The sequence below is a fragment of the Festucalex cinctus genome, chromosome 1, assembly GCF_051991245.1.
Source record: "Festucalex cinctus isolate MCC-2025b chromosome 1, RoL_Fcin_1.0, whole genome shotgun sequence".
NCBI lineage: Eukaryota > Metazoa > Chordata > Actinopteri > Syngnathiformes > Syngnathidae > Festucalex > Festucalex cinctus.
The window spans coordinates 49,339,905-49,360,168 of record NC_135411.1 but is presented as its reverse complement, the minus strand read 5'-3'; the positions used below and the strand labels follow the sequence as shown (position 1 = coordinate 49,360,168).

The 20,264-nt window shown below is 40.6% G+C and overlaps 1 protein-coding gene across 2 annotated transcripts in view; it reads right to left on the bottom strand.

Moving 5' to 3' along the window:
- The window catches only part of myo15aa (myosin XVAa), a 61,999-nt gene that overhangs the window by 25,272 nt on the left and 16,463 nt on the right, over positions 1-20,264 (bottom strand). The window contains exons 7-35 of one of the 2 annotated variants that reach the window (XM_077539919.1): positions 19,347-19,437; positions 18,387-18,490; positions 18,232-18,295; positions 18,047-18,160; positions 17,784-17,945; positions 17,514-17,627; positions 16,119-16,177; positions 15,796-15,919; positions 15,090-15,185; positions 14,860-14,991; positions 14,647-14,772; positions 13,466-13,543; positions 12,617-12,768; positions 12,511-12,556; positions 12,313-12,437; positions 11,308-11,425; positions 11,034-11,209; positions 10,819-10,903; positions 10,620-10,673; positions 10,463-10,544; positions 10,233-10,369; positions 7,237-7,332; positions 6,930-7,165; positions 6,661-6,851; positions 6,446-6,497; positions 6,096-6,287; positions 5,872-5,987; positions 5,495-5,589; positions 775-898 (exon numbers count right to left, since the gene is read on the bottom strand). In XM_077539919.1, coding sequence (XP_077396045.1) covers positions 775-898; positions 5,495-5,589; positions 5,872-5,987; positions 6,096-6,287; positions 6,446-6,497; positions 6,661-6,851; positions 6,930-7,165; positions 7,237-7,332; positions 10,233-10,369; positions 10,463-10,544; positions 10,620-10,673; positions 10,819-10,903; positions 11,034-11,209; positions 11,308-11,425; positions 12,313-12,437; positions 12,511-12,556; positions 12,617-12,768; positions 13,466-13,543; positions 14,647-14,772; positions 14,860-14,991; positions 15,090-15,185; positions 15,796-15,919; positions 16,119-16,177; positions 17,514-17,627; positions 17,784-17,945; positions 18,047-18,160; positions 18,232-18,295; positions 18,387-18,490; positions 19,347-19,437 — 3,341 coding nt within the window. Of the gene's footprint in view, positions 1-774; positions 899-5,494; positions 5,590-5,871; positions 5,988-6,095; positions 6,288-6,445; positions 6,519-6,660; positions 6,852-6,929; positions 7,166-7,236; positions 7,333-10,232; positions 10,370-10,462; positions 10,545-10,619; positions 10,674-10,818; positions 10,904-11,033; positions 11,210-11,307; positions 11,426-12,312; positions 12,438-12,510; positions 12,557-12,616; positions 12,769-13,465; positions 13,544-14,646; positions 14,773-14,859; positions 14,992-15,089; positions 15,186-15,390; positions 15,456-15,795; positions 15,920-16,118; positions 16,178-17,513; positions 17,628-17,783; positions 17,946-18,046; positions 18,161-18,231; positions 18,296-18,386; positions 18,491-19,346; positions 19,438-20,264 lie in introns of those variants that run through there. The other variant, XM_077539923.1, reaches the window with a different exon arrangement.

Below are 20,264 nucleotides of genomic sequence, written 5' to 3'. Positions count from 1 at the left end.
TTGTAGAAAAACATGCATCTGAAATGAAAACACACATACAAACATACACATTCACATATACACATTATTGAAAGACTGGCAGCAACCAAATGAGCGTTTAATTTTGAGAGGGAATGAGAGTGAAGGAGATCAGGTGGGCCATGTGTGCTTACACTGAATAGTTGTCAATGCATTAACCATGAGGAGGAACAGTGCCCATTACAGTTGCTAAACTTGATGAAGAACAGTTAAAACCTTTCAATTAAATATCACAAAGACACTCTACCTTGAATAATGTGGGAATAAATTCACACATCCAATCATATATGTATTTATTTTAAGATTCTCTTGAGGTTAAAAAAAAGAAAGAAGGCAAAGCCAATTTGAATTTGAATATCCCCAATATAGAAAAAAAACAAAACAACGCAGATTCTACTCAATTCTAAAAAAAAAAAAAAAAAAAATCATAAATGGTGAGGTTACATTTGAAAATTAGCAGCGTATGTAATATCCATACGTCTAAAATTGCACCATTCATTACACTGACAACACATTTTAGCCAGCCCACAAATCTTAATAATTAATGCAACTGGAAAAGAAAAGGGTGTCACATGAAGGTGAATTGCAAAACAACAGAAGTGCTAATAAAAATTTGATTTGATTCCATAAATTCGTGAAGTTTAACACACCTTATGTATATATAGTAGAAACATATAAATGTTTGCTCAATTACAGTATCAACAAGGCGAAAGAAAATATGAAGTAAAAAGATTTTTTTTTTTTTAGAATGTTTACCTCCAGGGTGTATTCCGGGAGGATACGACCTACTCGGGGCTAAATTACTCTCCCCATCTCCTCTTCCTCCTTCTGAGATGCTGATGCCACCGCCTCCCTTTATTCTTGCTGACAAACTTCCAGCCTTTTCATGTCCGGACAAACAGCGGGAATTACGAAGGGCACATCAGGAGACATGAAGAGTGCAGAAAAATGTTGGTTTAGTAAAGAGTTAATGAACAGGTACTATAGAGGAGACTGCCGTGTGCTACCCGGGACGGGGGAACTGAAGATACCCCTGGAATACCGTAAACACTGGAAGAGGTGCACCAGTAAATATTTAGACATCATTGTCGCACGACTCGACTACTGTAATGGGGCATATCCACAGCCAGCCAGTCACAATGTTAGGGACGCCTGCACAATCTAAAGACATCCAATGCAAGAGATGCTTCCAAAAATCTCAAATTAAATAAGATCACCTAAATATTGATAAGCAAGTAAGTAATCAATTTTATTTATATAACACCTTTTAAAGACAAAAGGTCAGAAAGTGCTTCACAGGTCAAATTGATCATAATAAAAACAATACGATAAAATACAATAAAAATAGTCAAATACAAAATAGTTAAAAGTAAAAAAAAATAAAAAATAAATAAAAAAACACCATCTAAAATTAAAAAGAAAATTAAAATCATTATGAGCACTTGAATGACTTTATTAAAAGAATGTATTATTTCAACATATATATATATATATATATATATATATATATATATATATTTAAAAAATAATTCTTTATAGTATATAAAATGTAGACAGTTATATAATTTATTCATTTATTATTTAAAATGAACAATTTTATATACCTATATAAAGTGCACATTTGAACTTTTTTTTTTTTTTTTTAACTCATGTACGAACATGCCATCATTTTTTAAAAAATCTGAAGTGGCCCAGCCCTCATCTAAAGTAAGAATATATAACAAATATAAGGATAATGCTACGTTCTCACCAAATCCGAAAAGGCGAACTGGAACGCTTCATTCGCGAGCGTTTCACCGCGTGGAGTGTTTTTGGAACGGTTGCTGCTCATTCGCGCTTTCGTGCTCACCTTGGTGACCAAGCAAGTGGAGCACTTTAGCGAGTCAACAAAAAGTGAGCACCGCCAACTACTTTCACTTCTTTCCTGGGACTAAACAGCCGTGGCACTACTTTCTCCTTTTTTGAGGTACGTGATAGCACTTTTGCTTTTTTAGTGGCAATCGGGCGGCCGGCATTTGAGCTAAAAATAGCTCCGCTGCTAACTCGGTACAGTTCAAAAGCAAGTAAACAGACACACCAGCACTTTCTTGATCATCATTCTGTCACGGCTGGCCGTGTTGTTGCGCTCGGGGTGACAATAGAGAGGACGCTGTGTGTGACGTGGCCCGTACTCGAAGCCGATTGGCTACCGCGAGGCGAAACGCGAAAAAAGTTCAATTTTTTGAACTAGGACGAATATGCGAATGTGAGGATTTTCGTCGCGAATGTGCGGATTTTCGCTGCCGCGCACCGCGTCCTCCGCGCCGCCCCACGCACTTTCGTTCCGTTGCGCGCGAACTCCATTGACTACAATGCAAACGCGCCGCCGAATCGCCGTCCCTCGCTTTTGGTGAGAACGCAGCATCAGATTCTTTCGACAGCTCTAGTACGATGAGGCGTAAGGTTAGTTTCTTTTCGTTTGAAATGTACAGTAACTCCAACCAAAAAAACCCATGAGGCTTGTATATATTGTGCATTATGAACAATTTGTGCAACAGTAAATTACGGTAGGTGACACTGTAACCTAATCTCATCTCTTCCTTCCATATACTGTACTGTATTAGCTGAGGCTCATATTATTTATCCATTAATTATCTCCCTCTAACAGGAAGTATGACTTTGCTTTGATGTTCTGGTTTAATTCATTATAATTTAGGGTTCTTGATAAAAGAAATTGTTTAGCGCTGTATCACGTGTATCTTGATTCAGTGGCTCCATTCAAAACTGTGCGACCTAAAGTCAGACGTGAGCCCTGGTTCAATGAAAAATCATGCAGGAGTGCCGCAAAGCTGAACGAAGGTGGAAAAACGACAGATTGCAGGTCTCCTATCAGATCCTGAAAGAAAATGGGCAATGTTACCAGAATACAGTCAAAAAGGCAAAAAAAGAATACCTCACGAATATCATTCAGACAAACCATCAAAATCCACATGTACTATTTAAAACTATTGATTTAGTACCTAAGCCTCCTCAGCCTACATGCACAAACTCTTCCCCTGAAATGTGCAATAACTTTCTTCAATTCTTGATTGATCAGATTGACAAAGCTAGAGCACTCACCACCAACAACATCACTTCTGACCCTTCCATTCAGGTCCATGGCTCAGTGGTGCTAAACTCATTTGAAGTCATTTCCCTGAGATCTATAGATGATGTTGTCCACCAGATTAAGCCATCTGGCTCTTCATGTGATTCTGTTCCCCCTCATTTCTTTAAAGAGGTTCTTCCGACTATCGGCAATTCAGTTCTGGCTATTATCAACAGTAGCCTGTCTTCTGGCGTAGTCCCCAAACAATTTAAACATGCTGTGGTGCAACCACTCCTGAAGAAATACGGTCTAGACCAATGTGTGCTGTCAAATTTTAGGCCCATTTCCAAACTGCCTTTTATCTCCAAAATTCTGGAGAAGGTGGTACACATGCAACTAAGCACCTTCTTGGAGGAAAATAACATCTTGGAGGTTTTCCAGTCAGGCTTTAAGAAGATGCATAGCACGGAGTCAGCCCTGTTACGAGTTTTAATGCCATCCTCCTGGCAAATGACACTGGAGACTAGGTATGTCTCATACTGTTAGACCTGACTGCAGCGTTTGACACTGTGGACTACAGTATTCTGTTGGCTCGTTTACAGCACCAGGTGGGCATTGGTGGTAGTGCTCTTGAGTGGTTTCGATCCTACTTGGCCAACAGAACATTCTGTGTTCGCCTTGGGTGCTCCGAGTCATATGGTGTTCCACAAGGATCTGTATTGGGGCCCATTCTGTTCTCATTCTATCTACTTCCCTTGGCCTCCATCCTTAGAAAACGTGGAATTTCTTTTCATTGCTATGCGGGTGACAGTCAGATCTATGTCCCGCTTAGTAAAAAGGACGCTTTTTCATTGAGGCCTCTTTTGTCCTGTCTGGAAGAAATCAAAGCCTGGATGGCTTTAAATTTCTTGAACTTCAATGAGAAGAAAACAGAAGTGATGGTCTTTGGTCCCAGCGGCTCTTCTCATCCTGCCGACTTGGGTCCTCTGGCACAGTATTTGAAGCCAACAGCCTCAAACCTCGGTGTCAAGATGGACAGTGACTTTAAACTGGACCGGCAAATTGCCGCTGTTGTCAAATCCAGCTTTTTTCATTTTAGACAACTGGCTAAGGTAAAAAATCTCCTATCTCAGCAGCACTTAGAAATGGTAATCCATGCCTTTGTTACATCTCGGCTGGATTACTGTAATTCACTTTATTTTGGGATCAGCCAGTCTTCCCTGCAGCGTCTCCAGCTTGTCCAAAATGCTGCTGCTCGTCTCCTCACTGGTGCCCGGAAGAGGGAACACATAACCCCTATCCTGGCCTCTCTACACTGGCTGCCCGTGAAATTTAGAATCCATTTTAAGATTCTTCTATTTGTTTTCAAATCTCTCAATGGTCTTGCCCCACCTTATCTCGCCGAGCTCTTGCACCCATAAACACCTGCCCGATTCCTCAGGTCAGCAGACCAGACTCAATTGGAGGTACCGAGCGCTAAGCGGAGGCTGAGAGGAGATCGAGCCTTTGCTGTTGCCGGTCCCTCCCTTTGGAACGACCTACCACTAAATATTTATTAAGTCCTCCTTGTTATCCTCTTTTAAAAGACGTCTTAAAACACATCTGTATTCTTTGGCTTTTGGCGCACCATGAGACTTGTTCTTGGTATTTTGTGGTGTGTATGAGTTTGATGATTAGTCTACTTATTTATGTAGTTATTTATTCGCTACTTCTTATTTATTTACTGATGTCAAATGTATTTACTTGTAAAAAAAAAAAAAAAAAAAAAAAAACGACCTGTATTCGCACTTCAAAATGTTTGCTTTGTTCTTGCTTACCGCAAAACTGATGTTTGTTTATGTACAGCACTTTGTATACAACAACGCCTGTTCTTAAAGCGCTTTATAAATAAAGTTGAGTTGAGTTGATTTGCTGAAGGGTTGGATCCCAAAACGTAGACACAGATAAGGTTTTAACTATTTTTTCGCATAACTTGACAAAACGAAAAACACGTCTAGCCCCCTTGGGTTCCGTAGGAACACCGAGGAGCAGAGTTAATAATCTGGCAACCACACACATTTCTCAGACAGTTTATAGACAGTCAATCAATCTCATTAGTTGTGGCTAGACATGTGGGCACAAGTACTGACATGGAATCATCTGATTGGATGTTGACTGGTTTCTAACCATATAGAGAGATTAAAGAGTCTTGAAATCATCTAGTTACAAATCGATTGCATCAGTTCAAATAAAACAAATAGAACCAATCATTAGACATTTGCCTCAAACAAATCATCAGTTCACATAAAGTCAACTATCAGACATTTGCCGCAAAAAAAACACAGTCATGATAGTTTAACCCAGGCGTGACCCCAGACATAACACAAGTCCCAAACATTACTCCTGCATGACTCGAGTCATGACACTTACCATACTGTTGTCAGATAGCACGGGATCGAACAAGCTGTCCAGGTAGCGGTCCATTCCTCTCTGAGTCTGACCGTCACTGAAAGCATCAGATTCCACTGCACATAAAGCAGAAAGACCCTCAGCTTCAATCCGTTGCATTGTGGTACACTCACTGGCCACTTCATTAGGTGTAACTGCATAACTACTACTGACTTGGTTGGTGCACATGTTTTTCTTGTCAATTTTAAAGTTACAATATAGTATTGCATTATCTCTGAGAACCTCCCTGTAAGCAAGAGTTTAAAACAAACATATCAGGGCTTGCTACAAACCGAAATAGTCAAGAACAGTCAATTCAATAAATCAACCAGTGATGATGCATGTGTGTGTGTGCGCACCGTGGCTGTGGTAACCATCAGAGTCAGACAGGCTGTGGGCTGGTCTGCAGCCCCCGCTCAGAGGAAGGGAAGGTGGAGGTTCATCATCTGAATCAAAGCCACTCCCAAATAATGTTCTGCAATAAAAATGAAGACATTTGCTTGTCGGGAAAACAAAAAAAAGCTTCAAAGATGATAATATTGTATTAGGTCATATCTGTAGGGTGTTCCTGTGCTGTACTGACAGGCTGGTATTGGCTCTGACTCTAGTGGGGTTGTCAGTACTAATGATGAAGTAGCTCTTCTGCTTTGGGAAGTCATTTGGAAGTTCCAGGTCTGCAATCAGGTCCATCACATAGTCGTGACCTGCTAATTCCACCCACTGGCCGTGCTCCTTCATCAGGACAGAACTGCCTCTCCACCAGTCTGAAACGCCCCTGCAAGAACCCCACAATGCAAATTGTGTTTTTCCTCAAAGAGCCAACTGGTGTATTTGGAGAGATGCTAAAAGAAGCATTGTGCCTGTTAGAGCTGAAAACGCTATTTGAGGATATACTAGATGGCTTTATTAAAATGATCAACTTTGAATGAGCACCTGTGCTGCAGGATGTCTCCCGCTAAATCCTCGCCACTAGTCCAGGAGTGAACTGGACACAGGAATGACGATCCTAAGTAAGAAGAGGAATCATTTGGCCAGTTGGGTTTAAACAAAAGTAGATTATTGTTTAAATGAAACATACAGTCCCTTCATCAATCTGCATTTATTCAAAACAACACCATCGTCAACAACAACCCAGATGTTCTTCTTACCATCAAAACAATGCACATGTAACGCCATGTTAGCTTTCTTTCTGTTGGCCGTCCACTCCAGCAGTGAGAGCGGATAGGTCCGTGAAGTCTCAGGGGCGGGGCCTGAACACTGCTGCATCTTCTGACTGGCTTGGATGAGCCTATGTTGCAGCAATGCTTGGCAACCAGTGGCAGCGTGGTCAGAAACAAACCTAAAGAGAAATGTTCCATAATGGCTATCATCATACATTGTATGATTCGTGACAAATTCATTTCATCAGTGCTTTTACTTGAGTAGATATCTATCCATCTGTGGTGAGGGAGCGAAGCTGCAGACACATGCCAGTAAAAGAAGCCAGCCTCTCTCTGCATTGTCAGCGTTAACGTTTCGCCACACCTGGTTGACCACCTGAGACAAGATTTCGTCCCGTAACCCTGGAGACGAGAGACCTCTTTGGATGATGTAATTGCCAAACATGTTCTCCTGTGCGCCGTTCAGGTGAGGGTCGCCCATGAATCGTAGCACCTGTACAAGAATACATAAAAGTAAAGGAAAAAAAATCAAATCAATACTTGATTACACCAAGGTCCACCTACCATGCTGAAAAGCTGCAGAGCTTCTGCTTTCAGGTCCTCTTCAATGCAGGTTAGAGGTGCCTCCATGGGTGTCGTCAACATCCCAAACTTGGGCTCCTATACCACAAATATACATTAATTGATTGGGGGATTAATTCCAATACAATTCCAAAGGGACATTGTAGTTTGTAGCAATTTTATAATGCATCAATTTTGTGTAAAACTTCCACTACAGACAAAAACATGGAAATTGTGTTTGAACTCTCAAAACTCCAAAAACTGTGTGTATGTGTGTGCAGTACATTTCAGTTCTATGTCTGGTGTAGTGCCTCAATATAAGCATATTCAACAGAATGAAAATTGTATTACCAATGGATCAGTACTTCTAAAGGATACACTATTATATTTTGTAGGGATGGGCGAGTACTGGGACTGATATCTGGTCTTAGTTCAATGTATCAGTGCTAATATCCGCTGCCCTCCTGTGGCTGTTTTACAATCAGAAACTAGAAAATTGAATAGAAAATTGCCATGGATTTCATGCAATTTTAAGGGAAAACTCTATAATGGGACATGTAGGTCTTTGTTTTAAATTTTTGGTCATTTGTTTTTTGGGGAAATTTTACGTATCAAAAGTAATACTGTTATTGGTATTTGGTATCTGGTATCTGTGACTACTCAAGTTTTGAGGCCCCGTACTGATATCAGTCTGAAAATAAGTTGTATCAAAATGCCCTAATATTTTTGCCATTACAGTATTTCAAAGCAGTTAGGTGCTCAGGGCATGTATGATATTGTGTTTTCAGTGTATATATATATATATTTTTTAATAGGAATTACTTATCACAAGTAAGCCTAACAAAACTGTTTTGACATGATTAAAACAATTTCTACATATTGGGAAGTACTACATACCAGCTCGAGTTAGACTGTCTAAATACAGCTGTGTACTGGTGTACCTCTATGATTTCATTGTTGTTTATGATGGATCATAACCTTGCTCTCGCAAGATGAATTATCGCTGTATTTGTGAGTTCACAAACTCCGGAGAATACCATCTTGTACCGCTCCCGCAGATAACTGCCGTTCCCGAACCACTGGTGATTCGGACCAATCACAGAGCGACACTGTGTTTGGGGGCGGGATATGCAACTGTGATGATACCAGGAAGCTAACGCCGACGCCGGAGCTAACAAATAAACCTAACTTGTACGAATGGACGCTGCAATTAATTCCGTTCACGCAGAATGACTCACCGTTTCCTTGTTGAATGTTGAACAGCGAGGGGCGCTTTGTGCATTTCTAGCTGGTAAGGTGTTTGTGCTTTTCCCCCTCCTTCGACATGAACGAAAATGAAATTTTCACGTGGCCGTGATTGGGTAAAAAAAAACCGTGTAGAATGTCGCATCGTCCAATGGAACGATCCGACGAAATTACTGTGGAGAGGTATTGCCAGGTTAGATGGGTCAACTAATAGCCACATTTCTTTGTGGAGGGCATTACATGGTCAAAATCGAATTAAATATTGGTGCAGATCCATTATGTGACCAGTGTTGCCAACTCCCCAGTTAGCAAAGTAGCTAATGGTTGTTCTTAAAGTCGCTAAACAATGTCATTACCTAATTTGCATAACTGGTCATTTGCATATAATTGTAATGGATGCTGTAGGAGAGAAGAATTTGAGGGAGAGGCAAAAAATTGAGGGGCCTATTCACTAAAGGTTTGTGTCGCTTTTGCACCGAGCTAACCGGTAAAAATGGAGCAATCCGGGAGCGCCTAATTCACTAAATACGCGCAGATGAGGAAATCCGTCACTAAGTGCGCGGCTAACCAGATTGCGCCACGGTGCGCCGGTGTTATTTGCGCGTATGTAAATTAGGTAATTCGCATACATTTGACGTAAAAAGGTGCCAACCCCAATGCAAATGAGACTTATTGATATACAGCGTCTAATTCACTAACGCCAGCGCAAATAGCCACATGTAGTTTGTAGTTTTTAGTTCAAATAACGTTTATGGAAAGCATGTATTAACCTAGCGCAACCTCGATCCCGGGATCATGACAGCAGTGCATGGCATGGTGCACCGTCGCTCTCTGGCTGTTCACGCAGAGAGGAGAGAGAGAGAGAGAGAGAGAGAGAGAGAGAGAGAGAGAGAGAGGGAGGGAAGCGGACATTCCTCAATTTTGGTTTAGGACAACGTAAACCAGGCTGATCGGCAATGGCAAGGAGGCTTTTTACGTGCCAGACGCATACTGTTTGGCCACGCCAACCTCTGAAAATATATTTCTAAAAAACGATCGCACCAATAATTTACACTTTATGAATGAATGACGTCGCTGTCGTCCTCTCTGCTCTGTACAGCTTAATGGCACTATAAACGCTTACTCTCGGTCGAACTTCGCTTTCTGATTATGTCATCTTTCTCGCAACTGTTCCTATAACAACCATGTTCTTGGCGCAAATCCATTGCCATGTGTGGTAAATCAGGTGCACATTTGCTCCAAGCTGTCAGTTTTATGGGCATGTTTGTGCCGGTACATGATTAGAGCAATATCCTTAATGAATAGGTGGGTAACTGGGCGCAGACTGCGGGTGCAGTTGTGGTGCAATATTTCGCGCTATTACCGGATGCAGCACATTCTTATTGAATATACCCCTGAGTTTAAAAAAACAACAACAAAAACACACACACACACCCCCACACACACACACACACACCGTAAATACGTTTAAAACTACAAATGAACTTTCTTCTGTTGTTGTTGTTTGTTTGTTTTTGCCTTTGAAATAGGCTGTCACTTCTCAAAATAACGTAATGACTTAAATGATTAGTTAATCTTGATGATAGAAATCAGGCAAATGCAGGAAGATATTTATGAGGGATGGACATTTTGATACTAATCCAAAATGAGTTTCTTTTAGTTTTAGTAAATCAACAAGATCCCTTTCTTGCTACCACAAAGCATTTCCTGTGAATTAACTGACAGAAATTATGTTGGCTGGCACACAATCTTACCCTGAAGTAGTTGAGCACGTAACGAGAGAAGGGGTAGTTGTTGATGTCCAGAGGCAGAGTGAGTTGACTGGAAGAGGACTCTTGGATATGAGGAGCCTGAAGCAGAGCCAAGCAGTCGGAGTGCAACTCTCGCCTGGCTAACAAGAAAAGAGGTGAAAAGAGACAGGATTAGCAATCAGTCACCATACACTGGCATGTATGTGTTGCATAGTAATCTACAGCATACCAACCTCCTGCTGTTTCCAGAAGAGCACCAAGCTCTGCAGGGATCACCAAGTGTGTAACATTTACCACCTCTCTTTTCATCAACTCCTGTTAGGAGACAGACTTTAATCTACAATGAAATCAAGTGGAATGCTGCGTGGATGAATGTGAGCTTGCTATTACCATTTCTCTATTTCTCCTCTCCTCCTCAGCTTTCCGCTGGGCCGTCAACTTCATCTTCAGGCCGACGGAAACAATCATAAACATGTCAAGTGGAAGACATTAATTACGATGCAAAGCAAGAGCAACAGATTTGGATGTGTAATATTTTTCTTTATTGCTTGTGGTTGATATCACACATAGCGAGTCTGCACAAGTGTACCTTGACATATCGTTTCCGGCTGATATAAAAGTTGACAAGGGACCGGAACCGAATCAGACTGTCCCTCATTTTCACATAGTGCCTTCTAAAAGACATAACATACGTAGGGGCAAACAGAGAATTCATTAGTCTAAAACTGTTAAGATTATTATCCATTCATCCATTTTACACCATACAAATGCAAATAGTTTTGAGATGAGTGTTTTGTGGCCCACCTCGTAAGAAAGCCTCTACAATGTGCCTGCAGCCTGATGATCATGTTGCGGAGGTCGACGTAGCGTTTCCGGACAAAGTACATGCGAGCGTAACGCTGCAGGGTGAGCGCAGCGAACTGGCGACAGCGCTCCCGTTTACACTCCAGCAGCTGGTAGACGGCCTCCTTCACAAACAACTGCAACAAGCATAACAAAGTGTGCACATTGTGAGTGATAAACTTGCATCTAATGATCTGAGTAGTCAAATCACTTTGACCAGAGGGAGGAGCAAAACCTTCGTGACCCCAACATGGTAGTCTTCCGGGTTGAGAGGACACAGCTTACTGAGCAGCAGCACACAGTTGTCTCCATTGGCTGATGGAAGCTGCTGAATTCCCACCAGTGACTTGTATCTATGACAAACACCTCGATGCATTCAGTGATATTCAAACTCAGCTTGGATGGATTTTCAGTTTCAGAATAAAGATGGATGTTATAGTTAAAGAAGTCAACCCAAAACATTTTTTGACAATAATATGATCTATGCAGTCCCACTAGTCTAAATACGGTATTTTGGTTAATATTGCGTTATATGATGAGTTAAGCCGCAAAATCCAGAAGTTTTTATCAACATCAGGAGGCGGCCATTTTGCCACTTGCTGTGACATCAGAGTTGCTCAGTTCTCAGGTAACAAACAATCACAGCTCAGCTTCAGAAAGCGGGTGAGCTGTGCTTGGTCATTACATGAGCCCTGAGCAACTGTGACGTCATCCTAAATTGACAGCAAGTGGCAAAATGGCTGCCTCCTGAGATGGATAAAAATGGCTGGATTTTGCTGCATAACTCATATTCCACAAATGTAATATTTATCAGAATGTCATGTTTAGACTAGTGATGTCACATATAACATATTATTGTCAAGAAATGTTTAAGGTTGTGATGTCATCTTCAGTCAACAGCAAGTGGCAAAATACAGGGGTGACCATTTTGCCACTTGTTGTTGACTGAAGATGACATCACAGTTGCTCAGGGCTCAGGCAACAACCAATCACAGCTCACCTGTTTTCTGAAGCTGAGCTGTGATTGGTTGTTGCTTAAGACCTGATCAACTGTGATGTCATTTTTACTCGATAACAAGTGGCAAAATGGTTGCCTTCTGATCTTGATAAAAACAGCTAGATTTTGCTCCGCAACTCATATTCCACTAACGCAATATTAACCATTTAGACTCGTGGGGCTTCGTATTAAAATATAGATTGACTTCACCTTTAAAGGCTTAATAAAAATCGAGTGTTTCACCTGAACAGGAAGACAGAGAACGGCAACCTGACAGGATATCCTTCTTTACGGATCCTGATGGTCTCCATGATGCCGGAGTGTCGCAGTTGACCTTTGACCAGGTCGTCTTCAAACACACCTGCGTGCTGAACATACATGTGAACATATCTTTAATGACGGCAATTACGGAATTACCAGGTGGCTCTTTTTAAACTCTACCTTCATGTTATTTGGCTTAATGCAGCGGACAAAAAATGGGTTGCACCTGAAATAGAATGAAAGTAAGACAAATGAGAAATCTTTCAACTTGTTCTGTGTATTTCACCTCTCCATCTTGTCCACCAGCTCCAGCAGGGACTGTTGGAACTTGCTGCTGACGGTGGATGCTTGGTATTTCCTGGTGACCGTGCTGCTTTTCTGGCCTCCTCTCTGCTGCCCCAGCACCTCTGCGTGAGCCAGGAAGAGGTTTGACACCATCTAAAAGACAGTGAGTTTGTGGTGAGGGTGACCTTAAAAAGATGGGAATCTTTTTTTTTTTTTTTTTTTTTTACATAGACACAACTCAATATCATCCACAGGCAGATGAGAATATGGAGAATATGTTCAGATGGATAAGCATTAAACTCAATTTTAACTCATTCACTCTAAGCCATTTTCACTGAAGCAACCCCCGTCGCTCCCGGCTGTTTTACTGGATTTTGAATGATTTTGCAAGGCCCACAGAATATTGTGTTCTATTGCTATAAAAATAAAAAAAATAAAAAACATGGAACCTACCAAAAGAAAGATTAGAGTCTCTTCTTTCATATTTGTATCTGTTTCCGTTTTGCAGCAATTAGCATTAGAATGTAGCTAAGTTGCATCATTATTCACAAATATGTTTAGAATTGTGGGGAATCAGCTTGTTTGCAACATGGCCCTGGTTGATCTCTTATACTCTGCTACCACCTGCTGGCCGTTTTTGTAATTACTACCATTGCTTCAACCGTTCTCTGCATTTCAGAGGCTGCATCAAAGCCTTCTGTATGCTCTAGCATAAAACAAAAACAAAAACAAAAAAAACATGAAAAACATTTAAATACGTCTTTGAGACACTTAAAACAATTAAAATAGAATGGATTTATACATTTTTGGGAGCAAATGAGTTAAATATATTTGAAGATGCTTCTCTCACCTTGTTCCTGCTCTTAATGAACAGGTCCAGGACATCTTGACGGACCTGGTCGTAGTTCTTATCAAGGAACTTGTAAACCTGCAACATTAACATGAGGGGGAAAAACATTATGCCAGCTGACAATATCCGGTGTCCCAAAAGTCAGAAGACATTCCTTTTTTCTATTTCACTTCAGGTGTCATTTAGACAGATGTGAGGCCATTGGCACTGCTTTGGCTTTGTAGTTTTTGTAAGCATATCATTCCCTCGCCAATTGACATTGCAGCAGTGCTGCAAAAATTGCAACCTGGCAGTAAGTTTTGCTGTCCCAAACTGCAGTCCAGTGGCACTTAAGGAAGCTTTATGACTGCTCCATTACTTTTATATGTCCTGCGACTACCACCATTGATTAAAAAACAAATTCTTAGAGCAGGCATTCATGGACGTGGAAAGTCTATCAAGAGAGAATGCAAGAATGGAATGCTAGCATAAATGAAAGTTGAAGGGATACTTGACTCACTGAGCCATTTTCAACGGTAAGAAGAAAATATTTTGTCTGTAATTAATGTGATAACTTTATTATTTTTCATGAACAATTTATACCTTTAAAAACTAATTTTGCAACTTGCTGTCGACTGAAAATGATATCACCTGAGCTGAGAAAACAAGTAACGATCAATCATGGCTCAGTTTGCTAACCAAACCCAGAAAACAGGTGAGCCGTGATTGGCCGTTACCTATTTCCTCAGCACAGGTGATGTCATCTTCAGTCAACAGCAAATGGAAAAATTTATTTTTAAAGGTATTCATTTACATGAAAAGTTATCAAATTCATTTTGGACAAAAACTTTTTTACTGCTGAAAATGGCTCAACGAGCCAAGTATCCCCTTAAATTAAGTGAATGCTCCGGAGAGTGATTACGCTTTGCCCACACTAACTTCATGTTGTTGTTCCAAGGCTTCAAACAGAAGAATTTATGCTAAACCGCCTAAAGTTGGTAATGTTTAAGTAGGACAAATTTCTATCCTTTGGGGCAAAAAAGTGAAAAAGTGAGCTGAAAATACATACAACTGGAATTAATGGGTTAACACCTTTCTGGCAGTGTCGTACAAAATGACTGTTTTAAGGCAGTCAATAGTACTAGATTGTAGAAGTGTATTTAAGGAAGTGCGTGTCTACAAACTAATTCCGATCAATGTACCTGATAAGTAACACGTCCAGCAAAATGCTTGATGGCGAACTCGGGTAGGGGCATCTTTGGCTTCACATACAAGTTGTTGTTGCCATGGTGATAGTGACACTTTTGGAGAAACGTATGATCTGTCGCCTATGGATATATCAGAAGTTTGTACTCGCAGAATAAAAAAAGTCTAGCATATATGTACAATATGCATAAGTGATTTCCCTTGCTCACCTGTGGGAAACAGCTCTGGTCATCCAAGATTCTCAGAATGCCATGCGGCTTAGCTGCAATGAGGTCAATGCAGGGTTGGTTGTCATTAAATGGTATGTCCTGCCATGGAATTTGCTCCCTGCTGTACTCCTCCTGCATGGGAATCATATAATTGATATGTGCAAAATCACATATATTTTGGATGAATACGTCTTTTTATCCAAGTTGTTTGCTGTGGGCAAGCAACTTACCTGTTCTTCTCTGAAAATTATCTTATTAAAGAAGAACTGCAGGCACTCGTTGGCATAATTAATGCACAACTGCTCAAAGCTGTTGTAGGCCAGATCCTGCACACACACACACACACACAAGGGCTCACACACAGTAGCTGGCCATTGTTATGTTCTTGAGTTGGATCCCATAGCGCAGACAGAAATAAAATTTTAACTATTTATTCACATAACTTGACTAGACAAGAAACAACGAGAGTTGCACAGAGGAACAGTGGTAATAATCCGAAAAAACACATTTCTCAGACAGGCTTTAATTTACAGTGAATCGGTCTGAATGGCTGTGGCTAGACATGTGGGTAACCCTGATAGGTCGCTGAAACAGGACTGACATGGATTTATCTGATTTTCTGCTGACTACCAAGCGGGTAAAACTGATTGGCTTCTGACCATATAAAGGGATTAAAGATCCTTGACATCACATAGTTACATGCCGATTGCATCAGTTCAAATAAAACAAAAACACTGTAGTTACATGCCGATTGCATCTTGCATCAGTTCAAATAAAGTCAAATAAAACAAAATATCACAGATTTGCCACAAACAAATCACAGACAAAACACAGTCATGACAGTCATTAATGACTTTTGACTTGTCATTTAAAATAACATATTTAGGAAGAAAAGTCACACATAAAAATTCACACAAGACGATTAAAGTAGTTTACCTCAAATCCATAAATGTCCAGGATGGAAATGGAGACAGTGTGTTGACGAGGATACACCTGAGTGTTAACCCGCTCTGTTAACCAATGAAAGAGCAGCGAGTACAAAATCTTGGCAACAGCATCTCTAGAAGACAAAATAGAGTCATCAATGAGGGGGAAAAAAGGTGAAAATTTTAGACAACCAATAAGATTCAAATTGCATGAGTTTATTGGAAACTAAATATCCCATTGCTGTTTTTGGCGATTCATGGTTATGTGATGGTCTACTACAGAAATGGAAGAAAAGAAAAGAAAAACATGCTGGGTATATGACTATGTATTACCTGGCATCTACGGCGCTTTCCACAGTCAGCGGGGTGTAAATCTTGTCTCTCATCGTCTCCTGTGAGGACAGAAGAAGATGAGCCAGTACAACAGTAGTCCACGGTGTGTAATGAAGAGTAGTGAGCAGGTTGTGCAATAGCTGCATAAAGGTGAATATCATTAGAGAGATGAAAATTCTGTTTTTCCTCCAAAAGAAGGAATTTGTAGAATACATGAAATAGTAATGGACTCCTAAATAGACATAAAAATTTGATCCCATCAAGTGTATTCACCGAACACTTTTTCATGACAAAGACAATTTAAATCAAATGTTGATGGCCTTGCGGTTAGTATGTATGCTTGTTAATATCAAGTGTGTAGTAGTAATAGTAGTAGTAATAGTTCTCATGTCAGTGATAGACCTGACTAATCAATGGTAATGCAGAGCCCGATCTACAGGTCAGCTCTGTTGTCAGGTCTGTTGTGCACAGTGATTTAGTTACGAGACAGACATGGTCAGAGAATTAATGAATGAATATGACATACAGCAGGGGTCTCCAAGTTGGGTCCTCGAGAGCCCCTATCCAGCCTGTTTTCCATGTTTCCCTCCACTAACACACATGATTCATGATCGGGATCGTTATCAGGCTTCTGCAAAACTTGCTGATTAGCTGATCATTAGATTCAGCTGTGCTGAAGGACGGAGACATGGAAAACAGGCTGGATAGGGCCTCTCGAGGACCCAATTTGGAAACCACTGATATACAGTATATCATATTTTGTGGTTGTGCAAGTGGGGAAACACACATAACTGGGATGTGGCTGTGTTCACTTTGACCAATCACGTTCAAACTCATGTAAAATGGGAGCAACTTGGCACACATCTGTGTTTAAAGTGCCTCTGATTAACCCCAAATAAAGGTCAGATGTTCTAGTAGGCTTTTGCTGAAATATTTTCTTTTTAGTAGAAGACTGAAGGTTTTGTGCTAACACTGACTGATATTTGAAACTGTACACAATTCTGTCCTTCTTGATGAAGGCCTTAGTTCCAATCGCTGCTGTTGCCACCATTCATGTTCCACTGCCTAAGGCTATATGGTGTTCTATTGACGATGAGCTGTTGTGTTTGCAACAAAGATACCTTATGGAAATAGGCTGCTTTTCAAATTTTGTCTAACGATGCCTATGAAATGCAAATTTAGCATAACATCTCAATATAATGATGCAAATAAGAAGTTCCTGTCTGAATTAGTCACGTAGCCCAGTTTCAATAGACTGACAGCGACAATACAATATAAGAATCAATAAAATCATTTGACATTACTTGCGGGGATGTGGCAGAAATGGTTGCACCCTCAGCCTGGACATTATCTATAGAGGTGTGAAAAATGCAAAGAAAATGTTTCAATGCTGACCATGACTTTATAAGTGATGGCTTTCTGCAGGCCTTCTGGTGAGATCTGCAACAGTTCTGATACCACCCTGATCTCTTGAGCGCTCACCACCGTCGCCACCTCCTGGCCGTCAGTCTGAAGTGCAGGAGAGAGAGACATCTTTTGAAATACTGTACAGTACTCTATACTCATCAGTAATTTCATGTCATTCAGTCATGCACAATCTGAGAAATTCTGCCTCTGTTTTGAATGGCACTGCCAAAGACATAAATTGTTATTTATTATTGTGACCTGATATTTCTCAAAGTAGACGTTGCCCAAGTGCAGTATGGAAGACAAAACTCTGAAAATGTCTGACTGGTCATCTAGGGTGAAGTGGAGGATCTCCATTGCAGCAAGCAGTCGCTGGAAATCCTCACCATCATCCTTTCCTGTAATCCCACAATCCCCTCCCTGAGTGGAAAACAAGACGTAAAATACATCTCACTCTATTAACATCTTACAGTCTAGAAAATTGAGGAAGTTTCCCCAGATGTTGCAGTTGTATCGCCCACCTGGTTGAGGTAAAAGTAAGTCTCAGGCTCCTGGAGATAGAAACTCTGCTTCTGCTGAAAAGGAAGACCTGCTAGCATCTCATAGAAGATATGGTAGTTTCTTTCATCTTTGGCCTAAAGAGGAAACAAACGTCACCTTAGACACCTCCAACACACAAGTCACCTGATGACGAATATCTACAAACCTGGAAGACGATGCGAGACTTTTCCAGAAGATATTGAGAAGTTATGGCACCACTGATCACACCACTATACAGAAGAAGTATGGAAAAGAAGAGTGTCTGAAAAGGAGGCTGCAGGGTTCTGAGAGCAAAGACATTAACAGAAGCATCATACTCACTCCTCCATAAAGACTTCCATGTGTTTCCCGAAGCGACTGGAGTTGTCATTCCGTACAGTTTTGGCATTTCCAAATGACTCCAGCAGAGGAGCAGCCTCAAGAATCTACAGTAGCAGCCATTCAAACACACAGCATTTCATCATCAAAGCTTAATGATAAACATGTTAAAATGTAGTATTTTGTCACCATTGTTTAACTTAACTCATTCACTCCGAGCCATTTTCACTGAAGTACCCCTTTTGTTCCCGGCTATTTTACTGGATTTTGACTGGTTTTGAAAGGCCCACAGAATAGTATGTTCTACTGCTATAAAAACATGCAACTGCATTTGTATCTGTTTCCGTTTTGCTGCAATTAGCATTAGAATATGGCTAAGTTTCATCATTATTCACAAACCTGTTGAAAACACTGGGAAAAAGAGCTTGTTGCAACATGGCCCTGGATGATCTCTTATACTCAGCTGCCACCTGATGGCTGTTTTTGTAATAACTACCATTTCTTTAAGCAACCTCTTCAGATCAGAAGCTTCATCAAAGCCTTCTGTATGCTCTAGCATTAAAAAACAACAACAAACATTTAAATAAAAACGTATAAATACGTTTTTGGCACCATGCAATATTTAAAATAGAACGTGTTTATACGTTTTTGGGAGCAAATGAGTTAAGCTACTCTAATAATTGTAATTTTTGGATATGTTGACATATAAGCGCATGATGTCTCTGTGTCAATGTATGATATCACACATCACACCAAAACACAGCAACTGTGATGTGGTAATGGTATGTGGAAGATGGGTTTGATAATACAGGAGAACAAATCATGCAGGGAACCTTACACTACCTCAATCTGTGCCCGGAGTGAAAGAAAATACACGTAAAGACATTAGTCATCATTCAAGTTAGTATCAATGTGCGTGTATACGTGACGTGTGTGTGCACATGTCATAGTATGCATGGATACCTGTTGGGCAAGATTACATGTGTGATGTAAAGCTACAAGGTAGCGAAGGACAAGTTTGGTGGCCTCTGTTTTCCCCGAGCCGCTCTCCCCACTGGAAAAGCAGTAAAAACAGTAATTGACATGCTCAGCACTTTATACGCCTGTGTATTCCAACCTCAATTGAGCCAAGGAATGCATTTAACATTGAAATAATTATCTCATGGCACACCACGAACCATCCCGACCCATTTCTGAAATAATGACAACCTTGTGTCAATTTACTCACAAATCTACTGATTCAGTGCGAAATCGGGGGCTGCGTATTGAACACAACATGACATGCAAGTGCAAGATGAGAAAATTAGAATATCGAGGAAAAGTCAATTTATTTCAATACTTTGTTTCAAAAACTGGAACCTTTATGTTATATTAGTTCACCACACACAAAGTCAGCTGTTTATATTGTTTCAAATTAATGATTATGGCAGAACGACACAAAAATAAAAACATCAAGTGTTTCACATAATTAGAATATTGTGACAAAGCTCAACATAGGTCTACAATTGGAAAGGTTTCCCTCAGCCTTTAAATTGTCTCAGTCTGGTTTAGTAGGTTTCAGAATTGTGGGGAAAACAATAGCAAAAGAAGCTGGATGCTCACAGAGCGCTGTATCAAAGTACATGAACAGAGTGAACGTGGCTGGAAAATACGCACAAGTGACAAGGATAGGATGGAGAGGATGTCAAGCAATGGTGATTCTGAAATCTGGGGCAGCTCTATAAGGAGTGGACTGAGGCAGGTATCAGTGCATCAAGAGCCACCACATATATAGGTCTGCATGACATGGTCTACAGCTCTACATTTCCATAACTCAAGCCACTTCTGAACCAAAACCAACGTCAGAAGCGTCAGTGCTAGGCTAAGGAAAAAAGGCACTGG